A 19,665-nucleotide genomic window follows, 5' to 3' on the forward strand; every position below is an offset into this window, starting at 1 on the left:
GTGTTATCATTAAAGGTTACATGGAGCTTTTCACTAGGGCTGAGGTGTTTGCCCCAGTGACCATGTGAGTTATTACATTCTGCCTCCCTAGATTTCCCCTGCAGTTTCAGTTGGATATGGGATTCTTCATTTTCTAATGTAAACTGATTTGTACTGTTGCTTTTTGCTGCTGGGTTTTCCAGCACCCACTTCTCATGAGTGTCTGCAAAGCTGTATAAATAGTTGTAAAGTGCCTTAAGATGGAAAGTGCTCTAAAAATGTAAAAGATTGTTTCATCATTCAGTCATCTGACACTACTACAGCACCTTCCATTCCAAAGGACTTTACATACCTGTTATAATTTCATCTTTCATTTGAAGAATAATATTTCTATCTGAAAAATATATTCGACCTACTATTGTTACAAATACTCTCCTAGTAAGTTTATTCTAACAGAAAGAAGCTAGAGGAAAATTTCTCTCTTTTTCCAGGGTGTTCCCTTTGTGTTTCAGTGTTCCCCTACAAACTCAGGCAGGGTCTCCCTTGCTGAAAAGACCCTTATAAATATCATCAGGGAAGGAATGAACCCTTACTGTCATTTTTAAAAGGAATTAAAAAGTCAGGTTGTTATTTATAGGGGCTTGATCAGAAATTTGGACATGCTGCAATACACAAAGTTCAATAGTCCCAGGACTCCTAAACTGACTCTCCATATTGGCCCTGCAAAAAAATTATTGCATGTAACCCTCCCCTCCTGTCTGCTCCACTGACTGCTCCACCCTCTTTACCTCTCCCAGTCTTGCAGCATGGGTGTCTCTTTACTCCTCTCCCACCTGCTGCCCCCACGTCCAAGGTCTTGTTCAATCTTGTCTCTCTGCTCCCCACACTCCAAACTCTGACCTTTCCTTCAGGCTGGCAGCTGCATCTTCCCATGCCTTGATTCCTGCACTCTCCCTACCCTAGTCGACTCTGAACTGACTTCTTCACACCCTCTCCCACGCTTCAGGCTGCTTCACCTGCCATGCCATCCATACCGTTCCCCCTCTTCTCTGTCAGGGTGGAATGTCCCAGTGACTCCCCTCACGTGCACTCTTTCCCTCTCCCTCTTGACATGGGGCATCCCAGCGACTCCCCTCACACGCGCAGTCATCCCCTGCCCCTCTTCCCAGTATGGGACATCTAAGTGACTCCCTTCACGCTTCCCTCCCGCCCAAGTGGGCTGTGCTTAGGCTTTAACTCCCTCCCTGCTAGTCAAGGCAGGCGCGGTGAGACCCTTCTGCTTGAGTATTTATTCACTAACTGCTGACTTGGCTCACTTGATCTTGACCCCATGTGGCCTCTCACAGCACCAGCCCTTAATTACCCCTTGGCCTTCCTCCCCCTCGGCTGAACCTGACCTTCCCTACTCAGCCATGCTCCTCACAGCACCTGCCTTCACCCTCTAGCTCCACTTTCCTCTCTCAGCTTGTTTATCAAATGCTGTTCATCCAGATCAAAGCCTGATCCCAGCGGCTTTCGTCCTATCTCAGAAGACTGGAGCTCCCCCCAAGAGTCTGGTCTCACAAACTGCACTGATATCCTGGATCGAATCCTGCTGCCAACAGCTGCAATCCCTGAAACATCTCAGCCGCCTATGTGTCCAAACCGCCCTCGGGCATCAGAGGCTACAAGCCATTGGGGGATTTGACCTCCCACTGAAGTGCTACCTTATGTATGAGGACCTTTGATCTGCAGGATGGCCTGTAGCGATGGGAAGTCTTTTCGGTCACAAAGCCTCAAGAGAAATGGATTTTGTGTTGTCGTTACCTTACTGTGGCCTACTCTGAGCCCCATCCTGGAGCAGGTCAGAGGCTGCTTGTGGTGACTCTTACTCTGTAACGTGTCTGTAGTTGCAGGGTGCACTCTGTGGATAGCAAAGCTCTGGCTCCTGTCCTGAAGAGCTTGCCACCTAGGTAACATGATCCAGCAGGAATCCGAGAGCTGGCCTCGGCCAGGAGGAGGGAAGGGGAGAAGAGGCTTTTCTCTCTCCATTTCTCCTTCAGCTCTGAGTTTGACAAGTGTTATGGGAACAAAAATGTGCATACAAGCTCCCTCCCAGCAGTCAGACTTTCTACTGTTGAAATAGTGATGAGCCGCAAAGATAGGCACTGGGTAATTGCTGTGGTTCTCCATTCCATCTACCTGCCTAGGTACTATGGTGTCAGAATACCTGTGAGCAGGGCAGGGAGGAAGGTGGTCACTGACCCATTGCAATGTCCTACTAATCTGCAGCAGCTGGGCCTGTTTTTAATATGCCCCTTTGACTGATGTCTCTCACTTCACTGCCAGCACATTCTCACCCCCTATCCCCAGCTGCACCTCCATCAGCTTCTGCACCCTGTGCTCACTTCCCTCCCACATTATGTGCTTACTTGAGTCAGGCAATTTGTTTTTCATGAACTGTGTGTGGAGGATAAAAGAATCAATTCCAATCCACTCTCTGAAAGGCCAGATTTTCAGAAGTGCTCAGCTCACATGGAGAACAATGGTGACCCTCTCTCCCTGCTCCGTTGAGGAGAATCGGAGCTACAGGTGCGGAGTCTTTTTGGAAGCCTAGCCCATAGTGTGCAGGTAACTGTTGGGTTCACTGGATCTGATTTCTCAGTAATAAAGGCTTCCACAGCTCCACAGAGCTCAGTACCCTGGGCAAAGCCTGAACCGAATGTCAGCAAATACAGCTGCATAGCCAGGACATGTGATCTAAGTCTTTACAGGCCTGTCTTGGCCTAGAGGGGGCTTCACTGCCTTTCCTGGCCACAGAGCTGGGTGGGGGGGGCAGAACCTGACTTTTATGTAAATACTGTAAAATTATTGCAACTAGCTCGTAATAAATAGTGCTCTGGTGCTGATAGGAGGTGGGGGCTGTTAGGGGTGTGGTTGGTTGGTGCAGAGAGCCATGGGGTGTGACTAAAATATAGGCAAAGGCTGCCTGAGTGTTTAAGAAACACAAACTGAGCCGAAACATGGGGGAGCTCTGCCTCAGTGACCTTCCTCCTGTGAGCCACATGGTGGGGGGTTCTCTATCACAACGGCAGGCCTGACTTGAGATGTTTGGGTCTTTGGCAAGGCCCAGCTCCAAATCAGGAATGAGGCTTTCTCTAGTGGGGTTGGAGTGAGCCAATCCCAGTAGGGATTGTCCTCGCTGCCCGCTCTGTCTGCATTGGCAGTTATTCTTAGTGTTGGAGGAAAAAAGGCTAGAGGTCAGAACAGCAGCTGGGTGGGAAACCGACTCTCTTTTCATCATAGCCTGATCTCTCCCTGCGTGATGTTGTGGCTTAGCTGGAAGATCTAATTTCAGGAAGTGATAACCCCTCCCCAGTTAATCCCCCTCTCCCCCGATGGACAGCAAGTCAGCTTGTACAACGTTAGCAAGACAAATTCAGGAATAAAAGTATCTGGAAGAGGGAAGGACCCACAGAATGACCAGCATGACTGAAAGGAGGCAGTGCACAATGGGTGAGGAAGGTGCATGATGCCATTTTAATACCCTTATTTGCAAATACTATCTGCTATGGGACTGGGGGAATAGGCAGGGCTTCAGAGGATTTGACACTCACGGGTCTCAGAACTGGAGCTCAGAGCATGGCCCTCTGCATAATGTGATTGTGTTACTGTATAAAGGGCCCTACAATTTGTCTTTCTGCTAAGATGGTGTATAAAACCAAACCTATTTTCCAGTCCTCAGCTTATCCGCTGCTATATAGGAGCTTGCAGGAGGGGGCAGTTGTAGCTGGCTGAAGAGCAGGGAACCAGCAACAATGTGGAGTAGAAGGGGCTGAAACGGTCTCTTGGAGGAAACAGGGAGGTGGCTGACACTTGGAACTCCAGGCAGTGAACTCTGTCCTGCTCAGCATAGGCGTGCCATGTGTCTGATACCTTCCCCAGCTGGACATCTCTTACTGCACTGCTTTCCCTGCTAGCCTCTTAAGATGCCCCCACTGCCTCTCATGACAATGCCTGCCCCCTTCTTCTCCATTTTAGGAACAGCACAAGTTGAATGGTTCTGCAATCAATTAATATTGCTGCCTACTACTACAGTGCTCATTGTAGCCCAGCCACTGAAAAAAAGGAGCCTTGCTGCATAATTTAAGACTTAAGTGCTGAATAATACAAAGGCTGAAGGTCCAGCAGGAGTGGAGAGACCCTAGGGAAAAAAGTACTGCAAAACTTAAAAGAGAGAGTGTGGTAGAGAAAAGATGCAGAGACCCTGTTGGACCTCTGCAGAGCCAGCTGTGTGCGTGCGTGCGTGTGCGCGCACATAAGCGCTTATGGGAATGTGGTTCTGGAATGTATACGCTAGTGATTCCACAGACAAACCCCACATCCCTCCTTCCATTCACATGTCATGAGCTGCATATGCCAGAGAGTGCTGTTCTGCACAGAGAAAGGAGGGGCGAGGCAAAACCCAGGAGGGGCCTAGCAGAAAGGCCATCAACCTGATCGGCCCTGTCAGCTGCTCATTGAGAACACTAGGAACTGCCACTGAGCTGTGTGTGTTGTGATTGCTGGGATTGAGCTGTTCAATGTTCAGGAAAGATTTTGTATTCTACTTCGAGTGATTGCTCATGTCCATTCCAATATAGGTGAGTGCGCGCCCCGTGCACTGGTTCCCAAACTTTTTTGCCCTTAGCAAGCCCCGTAGGGCCAGTGCAGGCACCCCCTGGAGTGCCACGCTCATGCCGCGGTATATCCGTCGCCGCCAGTCTTGAGGGCCCCCAGTTTCTTCTTTCCGCCCGTTGACGGTTGCTGGAACGTCTGCCCCTTGCTTAACAGCAAGTAGCAATCCCTGTCCTCGTTGTTGTTGTTGTTAGAGTTAGTGTTAAGTATAGCAGTTTAGTTAATTAATTAGGTATTAGTTAGAAACACTAGGTCGTTAGCCCTCAGGGGCTTAAGGTTGGGCCATGCCTGGCTAAACTGGTTTCAAGGCCTGTGCCGCTTGCAGCAAAGCTTTCCTTGTGAGCGACCCTCACGACCGCAGCCTCCATTGTCTCAGTGTGCAGCACCGTAAAGACAAATGCAAGATCTGCAAGGCCTTCAAGCTGCGGACCCAGAAGGAGAAGGACGCCCGCTTGAAAGCCATCCTGATGGAGTCCGCGCTCCGGTCGGACTCCAAACCAGCATGATCTCCTGCGGCACCAAGTGTCTCCTCGGCGCGCAGCGCCCCACCGGCACCGAAGTCGTCCCAACAGCCTTCAGTGCCGAGGAAGAAGAAGCAGCAGGAGGCCGCCCACAAGGACTCCCCTGCGCCGCCGGTCGGGCCGGGGGTCAGTCAGGAGAAGCCCCGGCCACGTGCCGTGGAGAGTACTCCGGCAGCAGCATCTCCTCGCAGGGAGCCTCCCCCGACTCCTGGGGGTGGGGGAGCGCCCCCTGCAAGGGCCGCCGACGCTGGAGGTGTTCGCTGCGGCACGCGCCCTCATGGGCATGCCCATGCCTCTGTCCCTCCCTCAGCTGAGGGCAAAGGGACCGATGTCTCAGGGTAAACGCGCGCTGGGTTGCCCCAATGGGTGGTCGAGGCAGGAGTCCAGGTCTCCCCCCAGACGGTCACGGAGGGTAGAGAGTACGGGCTCCCCTCCCAGCTCCGACGCTGAGTCGTCGAGCTCCTCGGCACCGTGGGCCGTCCTGAGGCTCAAGCACGAGGCGACGTTGTTACAGTTCTGCCTCACGCGGGGATTGCACTTTGGGATCTCGTACCCTGGCACCGAGTCCCGCACGGCACCGGTCTCGATCCCCAGGACGTAGTCCGGCGTGGATCCCGGCGCTCAACCAAATCCGATGCTCCCCGGCATGCAGCCCTGTGCGGAGCCTGGAGACAGAAAGAGCTCGACGGCACCAGTCCCGACCCCGGACCAGCAGTTCGCTGCGGCTCCCGTCACATGGGGAGACCAAACGAGCTCGGCACCGGTCCAGATCCCCGGCTCGCAGCCTGGCGCGGATCCCAGCACCCGCTGACAAGGACAGGCAGTGCTATTCCAGATACCCGGTGCGCCTGCGAGCATCAGAGGAACCGCATCGGCACTGGTCCCGATCCCCAGGCCGTAGCCCGGTGTGGATCCCGGTACTGAAAGACTGCACCGACGACGCCTCCGGCACTGCGCCTCTGCTTGAGATCTTCGGAGCCGGGGCAGACACGTTACGGCCGGCACCACTCCCGATCTCCTCGGGGCAAGCACCGGTACAAGACCTTGGCGCCCAGGTGGAGATCAGATTCCAGCTCCTCCAGCTGCTCGGGGGCCCCCCCCCCCCCCCACCGGCACCGCAGGCATCGGCACCAACGCTCCTCCTCATCGTCCGGAGCAGGTCGACGACGAGATCGGGTCGGGGCTACAAGTCTCGTCGGCACCGCTCCAGGGGCTCGGGGTCTTGCGCCCATCAAGATGCTTCCCAGTCGGCACCGGGGCCGGCACCAGTGTGGCCTCAAGGACCATGGCAGTGGCCCTGCTGGGGACCCTGGGGAACCCAGATGGGCCAGGATATGGTTTTGGTTCAGTCATCGGTGGCCATGCAGCACCCCCCCCTCCGAGCCAGCTGGACAAGGGCCATTCCTCGGAGGAGGAATTGGACCCTCAGGAGGGTCCCTCCACGGGGCCCTTCCCACAATCCTCCTTGTCCTCCCCTGACGATGCGGCCGCCAGGGACTGTAGGGTGCCAGTTCCTGACTTCAAGGCATACCAGGAACTGCTTAAGAGGGTGGCAAGCAACTTGAACCTCGAGCTCAAGGAGATCTCTGAGGAGGAGGACCCCTTCTTTGGTGTGTCTGGGTCGGTGGGGCCATCCATAGTCGCCCTGCCAGTGTACGAGAGGGTCTTGAAGCTGGCCAAGGCCCTCTGGCAAACCCCTGCCTCGGTTGCCCCTACGTCCAAGGGCACCGAGCGTAAATACTATGTTCCCGCGGAAGGGTTCGACTTCCTCTACAGAGCCACCCTGCTCTTTACCTACAGACTCCGGCCGTACTACACCAAGTGGTGGAACATTACCTCAGACCGCTGCGTCCTCAGTGTAGTACGCAGGGGCTACGCCCTCCAACTCATGGCCTTCCCCCCCGGACTCTCCCCCTACCCCGTCGCTCTTCAGGGACCCCTCTCACGAGCAACTCCTCATACAGGTGATGGATTCTCTCCTCCGCCTTGGAGCTGTGGAAGAGGTTCCTCCATGGGAAAGGGGAGAGGGTTTTTACTCACGTTATTTCCTCATTCCCAAGGCAAAGAGGGGCCTGAGGCCCATATTAGACCTCCGCCGTCTGAACAAATTTATCAGACGCCTTAGGTTCCGTATGGTTTCTTTAGCCTCCATCATTCCTGCTCTAGATCCAGGGGACTGGTACGCTGCCCTCAATTTAAGGGACACTTATTTTCATATTACTATCCTTTCCAGTCACAGACGGTTCCTCCGGTTCGTGGTAGCTGGCTCCCACTACCAGTTCTCGGCCCTGCCCTTTGGCCTCTCGTCCGCCCCCAGGGTGTTCACCAAATGAATGGCGGTGGTGGCGGCACACCTGCGCCGCAGAGGGATTCAGATCTTCCCCTACCTGGATGATTGGCTGATCCAGGGCAGGTCCAGGGCCCACGTGAGGAACAGCCTGGCACTTACCTGCATGATATGCACCAGACTGGGGCTGCTCATAAACGAGCAGAAGTCCACTCTCACCCCGGTGCAGCGCATAGACTTTATCGGGGCCACCCTGGATGCCACCCAGGCCAGAGCCTTCCTCCCACAGCCTTGCTTCGAGGCCATGGCTGCCATAATCAGCAATCTCCTCAGGTCCCCCACGACGACAGCCAGGCACTGCCTTCAGCTGTTGGGACATATGGCGGCCTGTACGTATGTGGTGAGGCTGGCTCGCCTCAAGCTCAGGCCTCTCCAGGCGTGGCTGGCCTCCGTGTATGCACCAGCCAGGCACTCGTTGAACAGAGTGATCATGATTCCCACTCAGGTACTGACCTCCCTGGATTGGTGGAGGGACCCAGGGGAGGTTCTGAGGGGTGTTCCCTTCAGAGACTTGGTACCATCGATAACTCTTATCACGGATGCCTCGGATGTGGGTGGGAGGCCCACATCAGCAGTGACCTCAGCACCCAGGGGCTCTGGTCGGCACAGGAGAGGTGTCTTCACATCAACGTCCGGGAGCTCAGGACAGTCTGCCTGGCCTGCAAGGTGTTCCTCAGATTCCTGAGGGGCAGGATGATGCAGGTCCTTATGGACAACACAACGGCCATATTCTACATGAACAGGCAACGGGGGGGCGTGCTCCTCGGCCCTTTCCCAGGAGGCTATTCGTCTTTGGGACCTGCGGTGAGGCACGACTTCCACATATCTGCCTCTCACCTCCCGGGGGTCAGGAATGATGAGGCGGACTGCCTCAGCAGGTTGTTTCTCCCCCGCCATGACTGGTCACTGCACCCGGAGGTGGTGACCTTCATTTTCCTCAAGTGGGGTGTTCCCCAACTGGACCTTTTCGCGTCGTCCTGGAACAGGAAGTGCCCGAGGTTCTGCTCGCTCCGGGGTCGTGAGCTGGGCTCCATCGCCGACACGTTCCTCATAGATTGGATGGGGACCCTCATGTATGCGTTTCCCCCCATTCCGCTGCTGCCCAAAGTCCTCTTGAAGATCAAGAGGGACAAAGCGGACATCATACTGATCGCCCCGGCCTGGCCGAGACAGCACTGGTTCAGCATGTTGCTGGACCTGTCTATCGCCACGCCAATGCCGCTCCCGAGGCGTTATAACCTGCTTTCCCAGGACCAGGGTTGCCTGCTGCACCCGGACCTGGATTCCCTCCACCTGACAGCATGGAGACTCTGTGGCTGATGGAGGGAGAGAGAGCCTGCTCGGTGCAGGTCCAACAGGTTCTGCTGGACAGCAGAAAACCTTCCACTCAGGTGGTGTACCGGGCCAAGTGGAAGCGCTTTACCTGTTGGGCGGAGTCCAGGGGTATCCCACTGAGCTGTTCACCCATACAGTCAATCTTGAAGTGCCTGCTCCATCTGAAGCTGTTGGGTCTAGTACTGGCCTCCCTGAAGGTGCACCTGGAGGCCATCTCGGCCTTCCACCAGCTGATGGAAGGGAGGTCACTATTTTCACACCCCATGTCAGTTAGGTTCCTCAAGGAGGTGGAGAGGCTGTATCCGCAGGTCCGTGACCCCGTGCCTCCCTAAGATTTGAACCTGGTCCTCACCGCTCTGACGGGGCCCCCTTTGAGCCCATGGCTACATGCCTGCTGCTCATCCTATCGTGGAAGGTAGCCTTCCTGGTGGCCATTACATCGGCTAGGAGGGTCTCCGAGATAAGGGCTTTGACCTCGGAGCCCCCCTACACCGTCTTTTACAAAGACAAGGTGCGGCTGAGGCCCCACCCAGCTTTCCTGCCTAAGGTTGTGTCCCAGTTTCATTATAACCAGGACATCTTCCTCCCCGTGTTCTTTCCCAAACGGCACGGTTCAGAGGAGGAGCGGAGATGGCACCCCCTGGACGTCAGACGAGCCCTGGCCTACTACATTGAGCGGACATGGCCGTTCCAGAAGTCGACGCAGCTGTTCGTGGCAGTGGCAGACCGGATGAAGGGCTCACCCGTCTCCACCCAGCGCATCTCTGCCTGGATCACTGCCTGCATCAGGACCTGTTACGAGCGGGCGAAGGTGCCGCTCCCAAGAGCTGTCAGTGCACTCAACCAGAACCCAGGCCTCCTCGGTGGCCTTCCTGGAAAGGGTGACACTGCAGGACAGCTGCAAGGCAGCGACCTGGTCGTCGGTCCACACTGTCACGTCCCACTACACCATCGTGCAGCAGGCGAGAGAGGACGCGGGCTTCGGCAGGGCTGTACTGATGAGAACACTCGACTCCTACCCACCTCCAAGGTATGGCTATTTAATCACTATATTGGAATGGACATGAGCAATCACTCGAAGTAGAAAACAGGGTTACTTACCAGTAACTGTTGTTCTTCGAGATGTGTTGCTCATATCCATTCCACACCCGCCCTCCATCCCCACTGTCAGATTTGGCAGAAAGAAGGGACTGGGGGCCCTTGGGGCCGGCGGCGCCTGATATAGCACGGCATGAGCGCGGCACTCCAGGGGGCGCTGAAGCCGGCCCTACGGAGCTTGCTAAGGGCAAAAAAGTTCCGGGAACCAGTGCACGGGGCGCACACTCACCTATATTGGAATGGATGGGAACAACACATCTCGAAGAACAACAGTTACTGGTAAGTAACCCTGTTTTTTCCATTTCAGCTAAGCTGTAAATTTTGTTCTGTAAATAGCCAGCATGGCTCTTTCAACGGGTTTACTTTGTAGCTGGATAGACCTGCTGCTAGGGGAGAGTTTGAAGCAGGAAACTGTTAAAACAGGTGCAAAGTTATGGGTACAGTAAAATGACCCCATCCCAAACTGTCCTAGGTCTCTTAACTATTCTGGAGCCAGTGCTGTTTCCAGGGGCCTTGCTGTGATCTGATCCCATGTCCTTTTTCTCACCACATACCTCCAGTGGTGTAGAAGAACTCACTCTGCTCAAGGACACCCCTCCCATCCTGAACAGACTAAAATGGAAAGCAGGAGCTCTTGGTATCACACTTCCAGAAGCTCCCGAACGCCCCAGATCTCAAGTGAAGCCACGAGCTTTACCTCCATGAGCTACTACATGGTAAGTTTGAAAAGAACCAATGGTATTTAGATCCTTGCATTCCCAAGGGGCTGTTTTTCCTGTATGTGCCAGGGCTTGCAGAGACGCTTACTGTCCTGGCATGTTTCTGTCACTCGAGAGACAAATATACTGTTCTTTGTGGGTTCAACTACTTTACTCTGCACAACCATAGACTGGTTATCTTACCCAAGAGAATATGCCAGGTAGCCTCATGTACCTCCCAGGGGACTGGGAGATGGAGCAAGCCCAGGAGAAGGGCTACATAATCCCAGTGCCACTCTGGGAAACTGGAAGATGAAGTTTGGCTTGTCCAGGACTTCATCTCCAGCAGTGCTGCTCCTTTTGTAGATTTTTTTTTAAGACAGAAATGCCCAATATGATCATCTAGTAGTCTGACTTCCTGTGTAACACAAGATAGAAAGCCTCACCTAGTGACTTCTGCATTGAGCCCATCCCTTTAGTTTGAGCTAGAACAGCTCTTTTTAAAAATACTAGTCTAGATTTAAACACTGAGTAACGGAGAAGCCACCATATCCCTAGGTGATATGTTCCAATGGTTAATTACTCTCTCTATTACAAATTTACATCTTTATTGCTGGTCTGAATTTGAGTAGTTTCAGCTTCCAACCACTGTCGTTATGCCCTATTTTGCTAGATGAGAGATTACCATCAGCAATATCTTCCCTGTGTAGGTGCTTGTTACTAGATCATTGTCTTCCTCTTAACCTTTTCTTTAGTAATGTAAACAGTGAGAGATTTGAGAAGCTTAATCTATAAGGCATGGTTTCCAGCTCTCAGATCGTTCTTGTAGTTGTTCCTTAATGCCCTAGCAGAGCATTAGGAGATAGATGTCAGGGATCTGTGCTGCTCTACTGGCATGGTAATAGATTGAACAGGCCAAATTCTCTACTCACCGTAGTAAAACTGAGGATAATTCCACTGATTTAAGCGTTATGTTGGTGTGAACCTGGTCATAGAAAGTTATTTACAAAAGAGTGACAGGTGGCGAACAGCGGACATCTGGAACGTTGTGTCAGAGAGAGATGTGGGGTAACACATTATGCTTCAGTTACAGAACTGAGAAGTAAGGTGAGTTAGAGGCAGTCACAGCCCCTTTTCATGCTGTATTCTAACCTGTTCTTCCTTGTCATGGGGAGGGAAGGGGGGATGTAGAGCAGTACCAGGCACCCTGTACAGAAGTGTAGCTACAGGTCAGGGAATCTGCTCATACCCTGCGCTTTCTCAGTTTCAACAAGAAATGCAACTCTGGCTTGTAAGGTTTGGGCCTTAGAGGCAACTTGTTCCTCTGATTTCTATGCTAACAAAGAATGAGCAGACTGTGGGAAGTGCTTTTTGCTGAAGAACCAGAAATGACAGAAGAAACCACAATTCCATTCCAGAGTTGCTGGGATAATGCTCTTAGGGCTTGTCTACATTTGGAAATTTACCAGAATACCACCAGAATTCTAGAACAATTATTCCAGAATAAATTCTCATGTGGACATTCTGACTTTGGAATAGGTTTTCTGGTAAATTTCAAGTGTAGACTAGCCCTTGGGTTTCACCAACAGACTCCTCAGAATTTAAGGGCAATATTTCTAACATACTAATAATCTAATCAGATTAATATCATGGGTTAGGATTCAAATTAGTGCAAATTGCCAGATGCCCACTACACAGACAAACCCTTAGCACGACTTGCTAGGTTGGGTGTTATTTTTAAAATGGTTGCCTCCTAGTGTGCCCAGAACAGTGGATTACAACCAGTTCTACGGGTTTTACAGGGCTTTGGAGCATTGTTTCAAGATACTCTGTTACAGCCACTTAGCTTTTGTCCTGGGCTAGTCTGCCAGAGGGCTGCAGAGTATTGGAGTTCCAATGTGCAGAGGCTATTTAATACTAAAATAGAATGTGAGAATCTGCAGCTCTGTTAAACTGTGTGCACATTAGAAACCTGCCCCCTCCCTCTGCGGAGCTGGAGATGTGGAACTGAGTGCTCTCTGCAGGAGGCCTGGCCAGCACTGTAGCTTGTCAGAGGGAATGCCTGGCCCTTTCCTTCAATTCCCACTAATCCTTGGGAAATCCTAGCAAGGCAGCAGGAAACCTGAGACTCCTGCCTGTCTCTGCTCTAGCTGCACCCAGCAAGGAGCTCTACTCAGACTGAGTCATCTCAATGTCCCTATTTTTAAATCTTAAAATAATCTCTCATCCCTCAGGAAATGCCATACATTTTTATAACCCAGGTCCAAATTCTGAGGCAGCAGAGGGGAGGGAACAAGAGGTAGTGGGGAGAGGGCAAGGAAGGGTAAAAAATGAGCTCTGGAGGGAAGAATAGGTAAGCTGCAGAGGGGAGCGCAGGGGCGCTTGACTGAAATACCAATAGGTATGCATGTACATAATTCTGTTTACAGGAGTAAAATGCTGAAGATCGTGCTGTGTCTGTTCCAAGTGTCAGATCCCTGTTCCCACACCTGCTCATTCTGAGTCTGCAGCGAGTCCCTGGCATGGAGGGGTGGGAATGGCAGGAGGACCCTGCAGAGTACAGTGCAGGTGAGTCCTAGGCAGTGTTAACAGTTTGCTAGACAAAACTCCTGGCCATTCAGCCTGGGAGATTTGTAGACTCTGGGCTGAATTGTTGTAGAGGGTTAGTCCCTCCTGTTTGGTAGTGTTTGAAGACCTGTCCCGCTAATCGGTCTGTTGGTGATCCATCTCTGTAGGAGGCTACCACCCTGTGCAGATGGGAGACATGTTCAATGGAAGATACCAGGTGGTGCAAAAGCTGGGCTGTGGCTACTTCTCTACAGTCTGGTTGTGCCAGGACATGGTGTGAGTAGCACAATATAGACTATTCTAAAGGGAGGGCAGCTCTGCAGAATGGGGCTGTAAAGGGGTGTGCAGTGTCCATCCAGGGTATGGAGGGGCACTCTCTCTCTCTCTGAGCAGAGGAATAGCCTGCAGGGATGTGTGTGTTTTGGGTGGTAATGGGAGGGGATCAACAAAGTTAGGCCAGCCATGAGGAATTATTTCCCAAGCAGCTAGCTACAAGACGGCTGCATTGAAGGGAGTAGGGGTGAGTCTGACAGCAAGAATCAGAAAGGAAGGATCTCTAGGAAGGGAGCTGGTGCTTGGACACCAAGTGAACAGCTTCACATAGACGTAAACTGAGGTGACAGTGGTGAGTGGAATACTTTGTAGTTGGTGGTGCTGAGCTCTGCCTGCAGGGAGCCCTGTTGGATTTGTTTGGCCCTTAAAGGGACAGGTCTGTCTTTATATTTACTTTCCTGTTTCATAATATGCTCTACCTTGGCCTGGCCAGACTCTCCTGCTCCCAGAGGGCAATGGAGCTCTAGGATTAAAGTAATAGTTGCCAGGGAGTCATGAATACAGGTCTCCACCTTGCTCTGTGTGGAGGTATTAGGGTGATGGGGGCTAGAGGCAGAGAAGCGGTGTAGGCCAGCCTCTCTCAGTGCAGAGCACAGGCATCAGGGTGGATCACTAAAGGGAAAGGAAAGACAAGGAGACTCTTCCAGGCTATATGGTGGGAAGCTGGGCTGAACAGCACTTTTGTGTACTGGTCTTCCGGTGTGATTCCTTTCACAGAAAGAAGAGGCGTGTAGCTGTGAAGGTGGCCAAGGGTGGGGAGAGCTTTGCTGAGGCTGCCCAGGATGAAGTCTCTCTCCTCCAGTGTGTATGTACCTTTCCTTGCTGCACTCCAGAAATCGTTGACTCATTCGGTTCCTGCACTGTGGGGATCGCAGCTGTTTTCACGGCTCTGCAGTACCAGTCTACCTCCCCCAGCAAGTCTCAGCCTGATGAGAGCCAGGCTGGCAGCAGGGAAAACGCATCAAATTCTATGTAGAAAAGAGCCTCGGTCCAACATTTGCTTTTGAAACAGCCTCCCGCCCCATGGACTCTATTTTTCTGGTATGTTTAATGACCATTCTGCTGTTCTTTGAGTGGGTGCAGACTTGTATTCCATGCAGGTGTGCATGTGCCCAGTGCACTGAAGCTGGAGAACTTTGCCTAGCAGTACCAATAGGGGAAGCTCTCACGCCCTGTGACTCTAGCTCGTCCCCTGGCTATTTAAGTACAGCACCGCCCTGATCCCCCTCAGTTCCTTTTCACAGCCTGTGGCTAAAGTTTGAGCATTCTGCATGGTGATTTTACCTCAGATTTTTTCTCAGAAGCAGAGTCATACGCTTCCAAACAAAGTGAGCACTGGTCAGAGTGATGCCGCTAGAGAGGAGAAAGGGCAGCCCCCCTTCATGGTACCTTGGCCAGCCCAGTGGCAGATGCATGCACAGTGGCCCTTTTGGACCCTGTGGGCATACCACCAGGACATGGTGTCTTACTCTAGGCGTTTCCACTTGGTCATCTCTGATAAATGGGCGCCTGGTCTCATGGGGAATGCTTGACACTGCTTGGCACCGAGGCAAACAGAGAGACCGAGGCTGGCATGGAGTACAATGCGTGGTCTGGCACCAGGACCAATCCCAGCACTGAGCATGTCAACCTGGTGCAGGGTGAAACCTGTGACCCGGAGGCTCAGCAAAGCCTGGTACCACCCAGGGCATCCTCCCCAATGAGGCGGTGGCAGGAATTTTGACTTGCCATCCCCAGTGGACAACAGGGCTGACCAGGGTCTATTGCAAAGAGTGGCCCAGACCCTAGGACTCCAAGCAGAAGAAGTGATAGTCAGTGGACCCTATTGTGGACATTTTAGCACCAGATGGCCCCACAAAGGTGGCACTGCCCCTCATTAAAACAATTTGCTCCTTCATAGGGGACTTCAGACACTTTCCCACCACAACAGCATGGAGCTGCTTGAAGCTCCTAGATCACATGGCTTCCTGCATGTATGTGGTCCAGCATACGAAGCTGCAGCTCAGACCTCTCCAGGTTTGGCTGGCATCAGCATACGGGCCAAACAGAGACAAACTAGACAAGGTAGTTTCACTTCCCCCTCGGGTCGTCAAGTCCGTTCTGTGGTTACTCAACCTTAAATCAGTATGTGTGGGTGTGCTCTTCTCCAGACCCCAGCCATTCTGTCTAGTCACAGATGCACCAGCATTGGAGTGGGCAGCACATTTAGGGACTCTCAGGACTCAAGGCCTCTGGTCTCAAACAGAACTATTGCTCTGCATCAATGTCGGAACTGAAAGCAGTTCGCCTAGCATGCCAAACCTTCCAGTCCTATCTGCATGGCAGATGTGTATCACTCATGATGAACAATACAACAACATTTTATATAAACAGACAGGGTGGAGCACGCGCCTCTCCCCTGTGTCAAGAAGTCCACAAGCTTTGGGATTTCTGCATAGCTCACTCCATACATCTAGAGGCATCTTATCTCCCTGGATCTCAGGACAAGCTGGTGGACAATCTCAGCAAATCCTTCTGCTGCCATGAATGGTCTATTCGCCCAGACATCGTGAACAGCATCTTTCAGCATGGGGCGTTCCCCAAGTAGCTCTGTTCACTACAAGACTCAACAGAAAGGGTCAACAGTTTTGTTCATTCCTGAGCCACAGCCCGGGCTCGATTGCGGACGTGTTCCTCCTTCCTTGGAAGGGCCACCTGCTTTACGTGGTCCCGCCTTTCCCACTTGTTCACAAGCTCCTGCTCAAGATCAGGAGGGACAAAGCATCTGTCATATCAATAACCCTAGCCTGACCCTGACAGCATTGGTATATGATGCTACTGGAACTCTCAGTAGTCTCTCCGATCACCCTGCCTTTGGTGCCGGACCTAATCACACAGGACTACGGCCACCTCCAACATCTCAACCTTGAGTCTGTCCACCTTACAGCATAGAAGCTTCATGGTTAAATTCCATGGTGTCAGCATGCACAGGGCCTGTCAGAGAGGTCCTCCTCCACAGCAGCAAACTATCTACCAGGGCTACGTACTTGGCCAAGTGGAAGAGGTTTTCCATTTGGGCAATGCAGAAGGGCACCCCTCTGATGCAAGCAACATTATCTTTCATTTTGGACTATCTGCTTCACTTGGAGCAGCTAGGCCTGGCAGTGTCCTCTATAAAGGTGCACTTAGTGGCAATCTCTGCATTTCATCTTGGGGTGGAATCCTTTGCTAATTCAATGATGACCTGTTTTCTCAAGGGCCTGGACAGGCAATACCCCCAAGTTCACTATCCAAACTGGCATGGAATCTTAACTGGTGTTCTCCAGGCTAATGGGACCTCCCTTTGAGCCCTTAGCAACATGCTCGCTCCTCTACCTCTCATGGAAGGTAGTGTTCCTGATCGCGATAACCTCAGTCAGGAGGATGTCTGAGCTCAAGGCTCTGACATCCAAACCTCCATACATGGTGTTCCATAAGGACAAGGTCCAGTTGTGACCGCATTCAGCCTTCCTCCCAGTTTCATGAGTCAGAACATCTTCCTCCATTCTTCCCTAAGCCACTTGCCAATAGCAGGGAATGAAGTCTCCATTCCCTAGATGTCAGGCGGGCACTGGCTTTCTACATCAAAAGAACAAGACCATTTCCTAAATCAAACCAACTCTTTGTTGCAGTAGCAGACAGGATGAAGGGTCTTCTGGTGTCATCCCAGAGGATTTCGTTGTGGATCATGTCCTGCATTAGGAGTTGCTATGAGCTGGCAAAGGTGCCAGCCCCAGCAGTGACAGCACACTCCACAAGGGCGCAGGCCTCCTCAGCAGCATTCCTGGCACATGTCCCTACACAGGAGATATGCAGGGCTGCAACATGGCCATCGATCTGCACGTTCACCTTGATTATGCCATCGCCCAACAGGCCAGGGATGATGCAGCATTTGGCAGAGCAGTGCTTCAGTCAGCAACTCCATGAGCTTCGATCCCTCCTCCTAAGGTCAGCTTGGGAGTTACCTACTTGGAATTGACATGAGCAAGCATTTGAAGAAGAAAAAACGGTTACCTACCTTTTCGTAACTGTTGTTCTTCGAGATGTGTTGCTCATGTCCTTTCCAAGACCCACTTGTCTACCCCTCCGTCGGAGCCCGCCGGCAAGAAGGAACTGAAGAGGTGGTGGGTTGACAAGGCCCTATAAACGGTGCCATGAAGGTGCAACTCCAGGGGATGCCTGCACCAACCTGACGGGTATCGCTAGGAGAAAAGTCTTCTGACAATTGGATATGTAGCACGCACAAACCTTAAGGAGGAAGGCTTGATGTGGTTGCAACTTGGAATATACATGAGCAACACATCTCGAAGAACAACAGCTACGAAAAGGTAGGTAACATTTTTTTCATGGAGGATAGGTTCATCAGTGGCTATTAGTCAAGATGGTCAGGGATGCAACCCCATATTCTGCATGTTCCTAAATCACTGAATGCCAGAAGCTGGGACTGGATAACAGAGGATGTTCCATTCATTCTTTCTGAAGCATCTGACATTGGCCGCTGTCTGAAGACAGGATACTGGGCTAGATGGATCATTAGTCTGACCCAGTATGGCCATTCTTATGTCTCTTTGGTCATCCTGGTCTCATGTGGAACAAAAAGAAGTCAATGTTAACATGAACTAAAAAAATAAAGTTCATTGGGCCCCTATTAGATTCTACAAATTTGAGAGCATTTCCACTGAATGAATTATTTCAAGCAATTCAGCGTCTATGTTTGGCACTACAATCTCAACCTTCAGCTATAGTCCATATATGGTCCTGATGTTACTAGGTCATATGGCAGCATGTACTTACGTCATCCAGTATGCAAGCCTGCACCTTTGCCCTCTTCAGGAGTGGTTGAAATTGGGCTATCACCGATCTTGTAATTTGTTGAATAGGCTTGTCAGAGTTCCTCTGAAGATCCTAGATTCCTTACGGTGGTGGACAGTTCAGAACAACATCTGGTGGGGTATTCCCGTTGTGTGTCCTCTACCAGCCAGCACTGTAGTCACCGATGCCACCTCAGTAGGTTGGGGAGCACATCTTGGGTGTTAAAAATTCTTGGCTTGTGGTTGAAACAGGAAGTTTCCCTCCATATCAACATCCTGGAGCTCTGGGCCACTTACAATGCCTGCCGCGCCTTTTGGGATCACATATGGGGCACTGTAGGAAGCCGCTGTGGCCTCCCACGGAGCCAGAGCCTGGAGAAGGGCCCGAGAGCTCTGATTGGCCCAACTCATGCCCTGCCCCGGAGTCTGCCCAGCAACAAGGGACCCGGGCCGGGATAGGATCACCCAGCCAGGCCAATCGGCAGCCGCGGGGCGGAGCCCCAACAGGAAGGGGAAGTACAAAAGCCTGGCCCCTGAGCTCAGTAGGGCCCAGACTGCTGCCAGAGGCAGACGGGCTGCCCCACCAGCAGAGGCCTAGGCCAGAGCCTAGCCGCCGCCGACGAACCCCGGCCCCACCTGGACCCGGGGATTGGATAGGGCCCTCGAGAAGCTGGACTAGGCAACCCGGCCAGGACGACTGGGCCGAGTTACCCCGACCCTGAGCCCGGGGCCGTACTCTGGGCCCAGTCTGGCGGTTCGAGACCCCAGAGCAGCCCGAGTGGCGGGCACCCCCGGAGGCCGGGCCGGATTTGGAGGAACTGCCGGCCGCAGAGCCCCTCCCTGCAGCGGGGCAGGACCTGGATGAGCTGCCCGAGGCCGAGCCGCTCCCAACATACAACGACCTGGAGGAGCTGCCCCTGAAGAGGAGTTTCCTGCCTTGCCCCCGGTCAATGAGGAAGGACTAACGGCGCTACCCCAGGTGGACTATCCTTGCGACACAGAGGAGGCAGGTACTAGGGTCAGGGGGGAGGAAGTAGCCCGGGACAGCCACAGCCTGTGGCTGAAGCCGCCTTATAGTCGGTGTGTTGCAGCGGGAGCCCCGCCGACACAGTGGCAGCTGCTTCTGCCACTGCTAGGGCGCTGGGCTGGGACGCAGTGGAGACGGGTGGGCCTGCGTCCCCTTCCCCTTGTCCCTAGCCACCCCAGGAGAATTGCTCTCCTGACCCCGCCTGAAGCTGTTGCCGCCTCTGCTCACCCTGCCTAGGGGTTGGAGCAATAGACTCCTGTTCGCTCCCCCTGCC

The 19,665-nt window shown here is 52.7% G+C and overlaps 1 protein-coding gene across 4 annotated transcripts in view; it reads left to right on the forward strand.

Annotated features, from left to right (window-relative positions):
• Positions 1 to 10,496: 10,496 nt before the first annotated feature.
• Positions 10,497 to 19,665, forward strand: part of LOC137148004 (SRSF protein kinase 3-like) — a 36,980-nt gene continuing 27,811 nt past the window's right edge. For 2 of the 4 annotated variants that reach the window (XM_067540415.1, XM_067540424.1), the window contains exons 1-4: positions 10,497 to 10,652; positions 13,064 to 13,202; positions 13,370 to 13,478; positions 14,253 to 14,340. In XM_067540415.1, the coding sequence (XP_067396516.1) occupies positions 13,157 to 13,202; positions 13,370 to 13,478; positions 14,253 to 14,340 (243 nt within the window). In that variant the 5' untranslated portion in view covers positions 10,497 to 10,652; positions 13,064 to 13,156. Of the gene's footprint in view, positions 10,653 to 13,063; positions 13,203 to 13,369; positions 13,479 to 14,252; positions 14,341 to 14,543; positions 14,577 to 19,665 lie in introns of those variants that run through there. The other 2 variants (XM_067540441.1, XM_067540433.1) reach the window with 2 other exon arrangements.

The sequence above is a fragment of the Emydura macquarii genome, unplaced genomic scaffold (assembly GCF_026122565.2).
Source record: "Emydura macquarii macquarii isolate MOO-44397 ecotype Brisbane River unplaced genomic scaffold, CSIRO-AGI_Emac_v2 contig_71, whole genome shotgun sequence".
Taxonomy (NCBI): domain Eukaryota; kingdom Metazoa; phylum Chordata; order Testudines; family Chelidae; genus Emydura; species Emydura macquarii.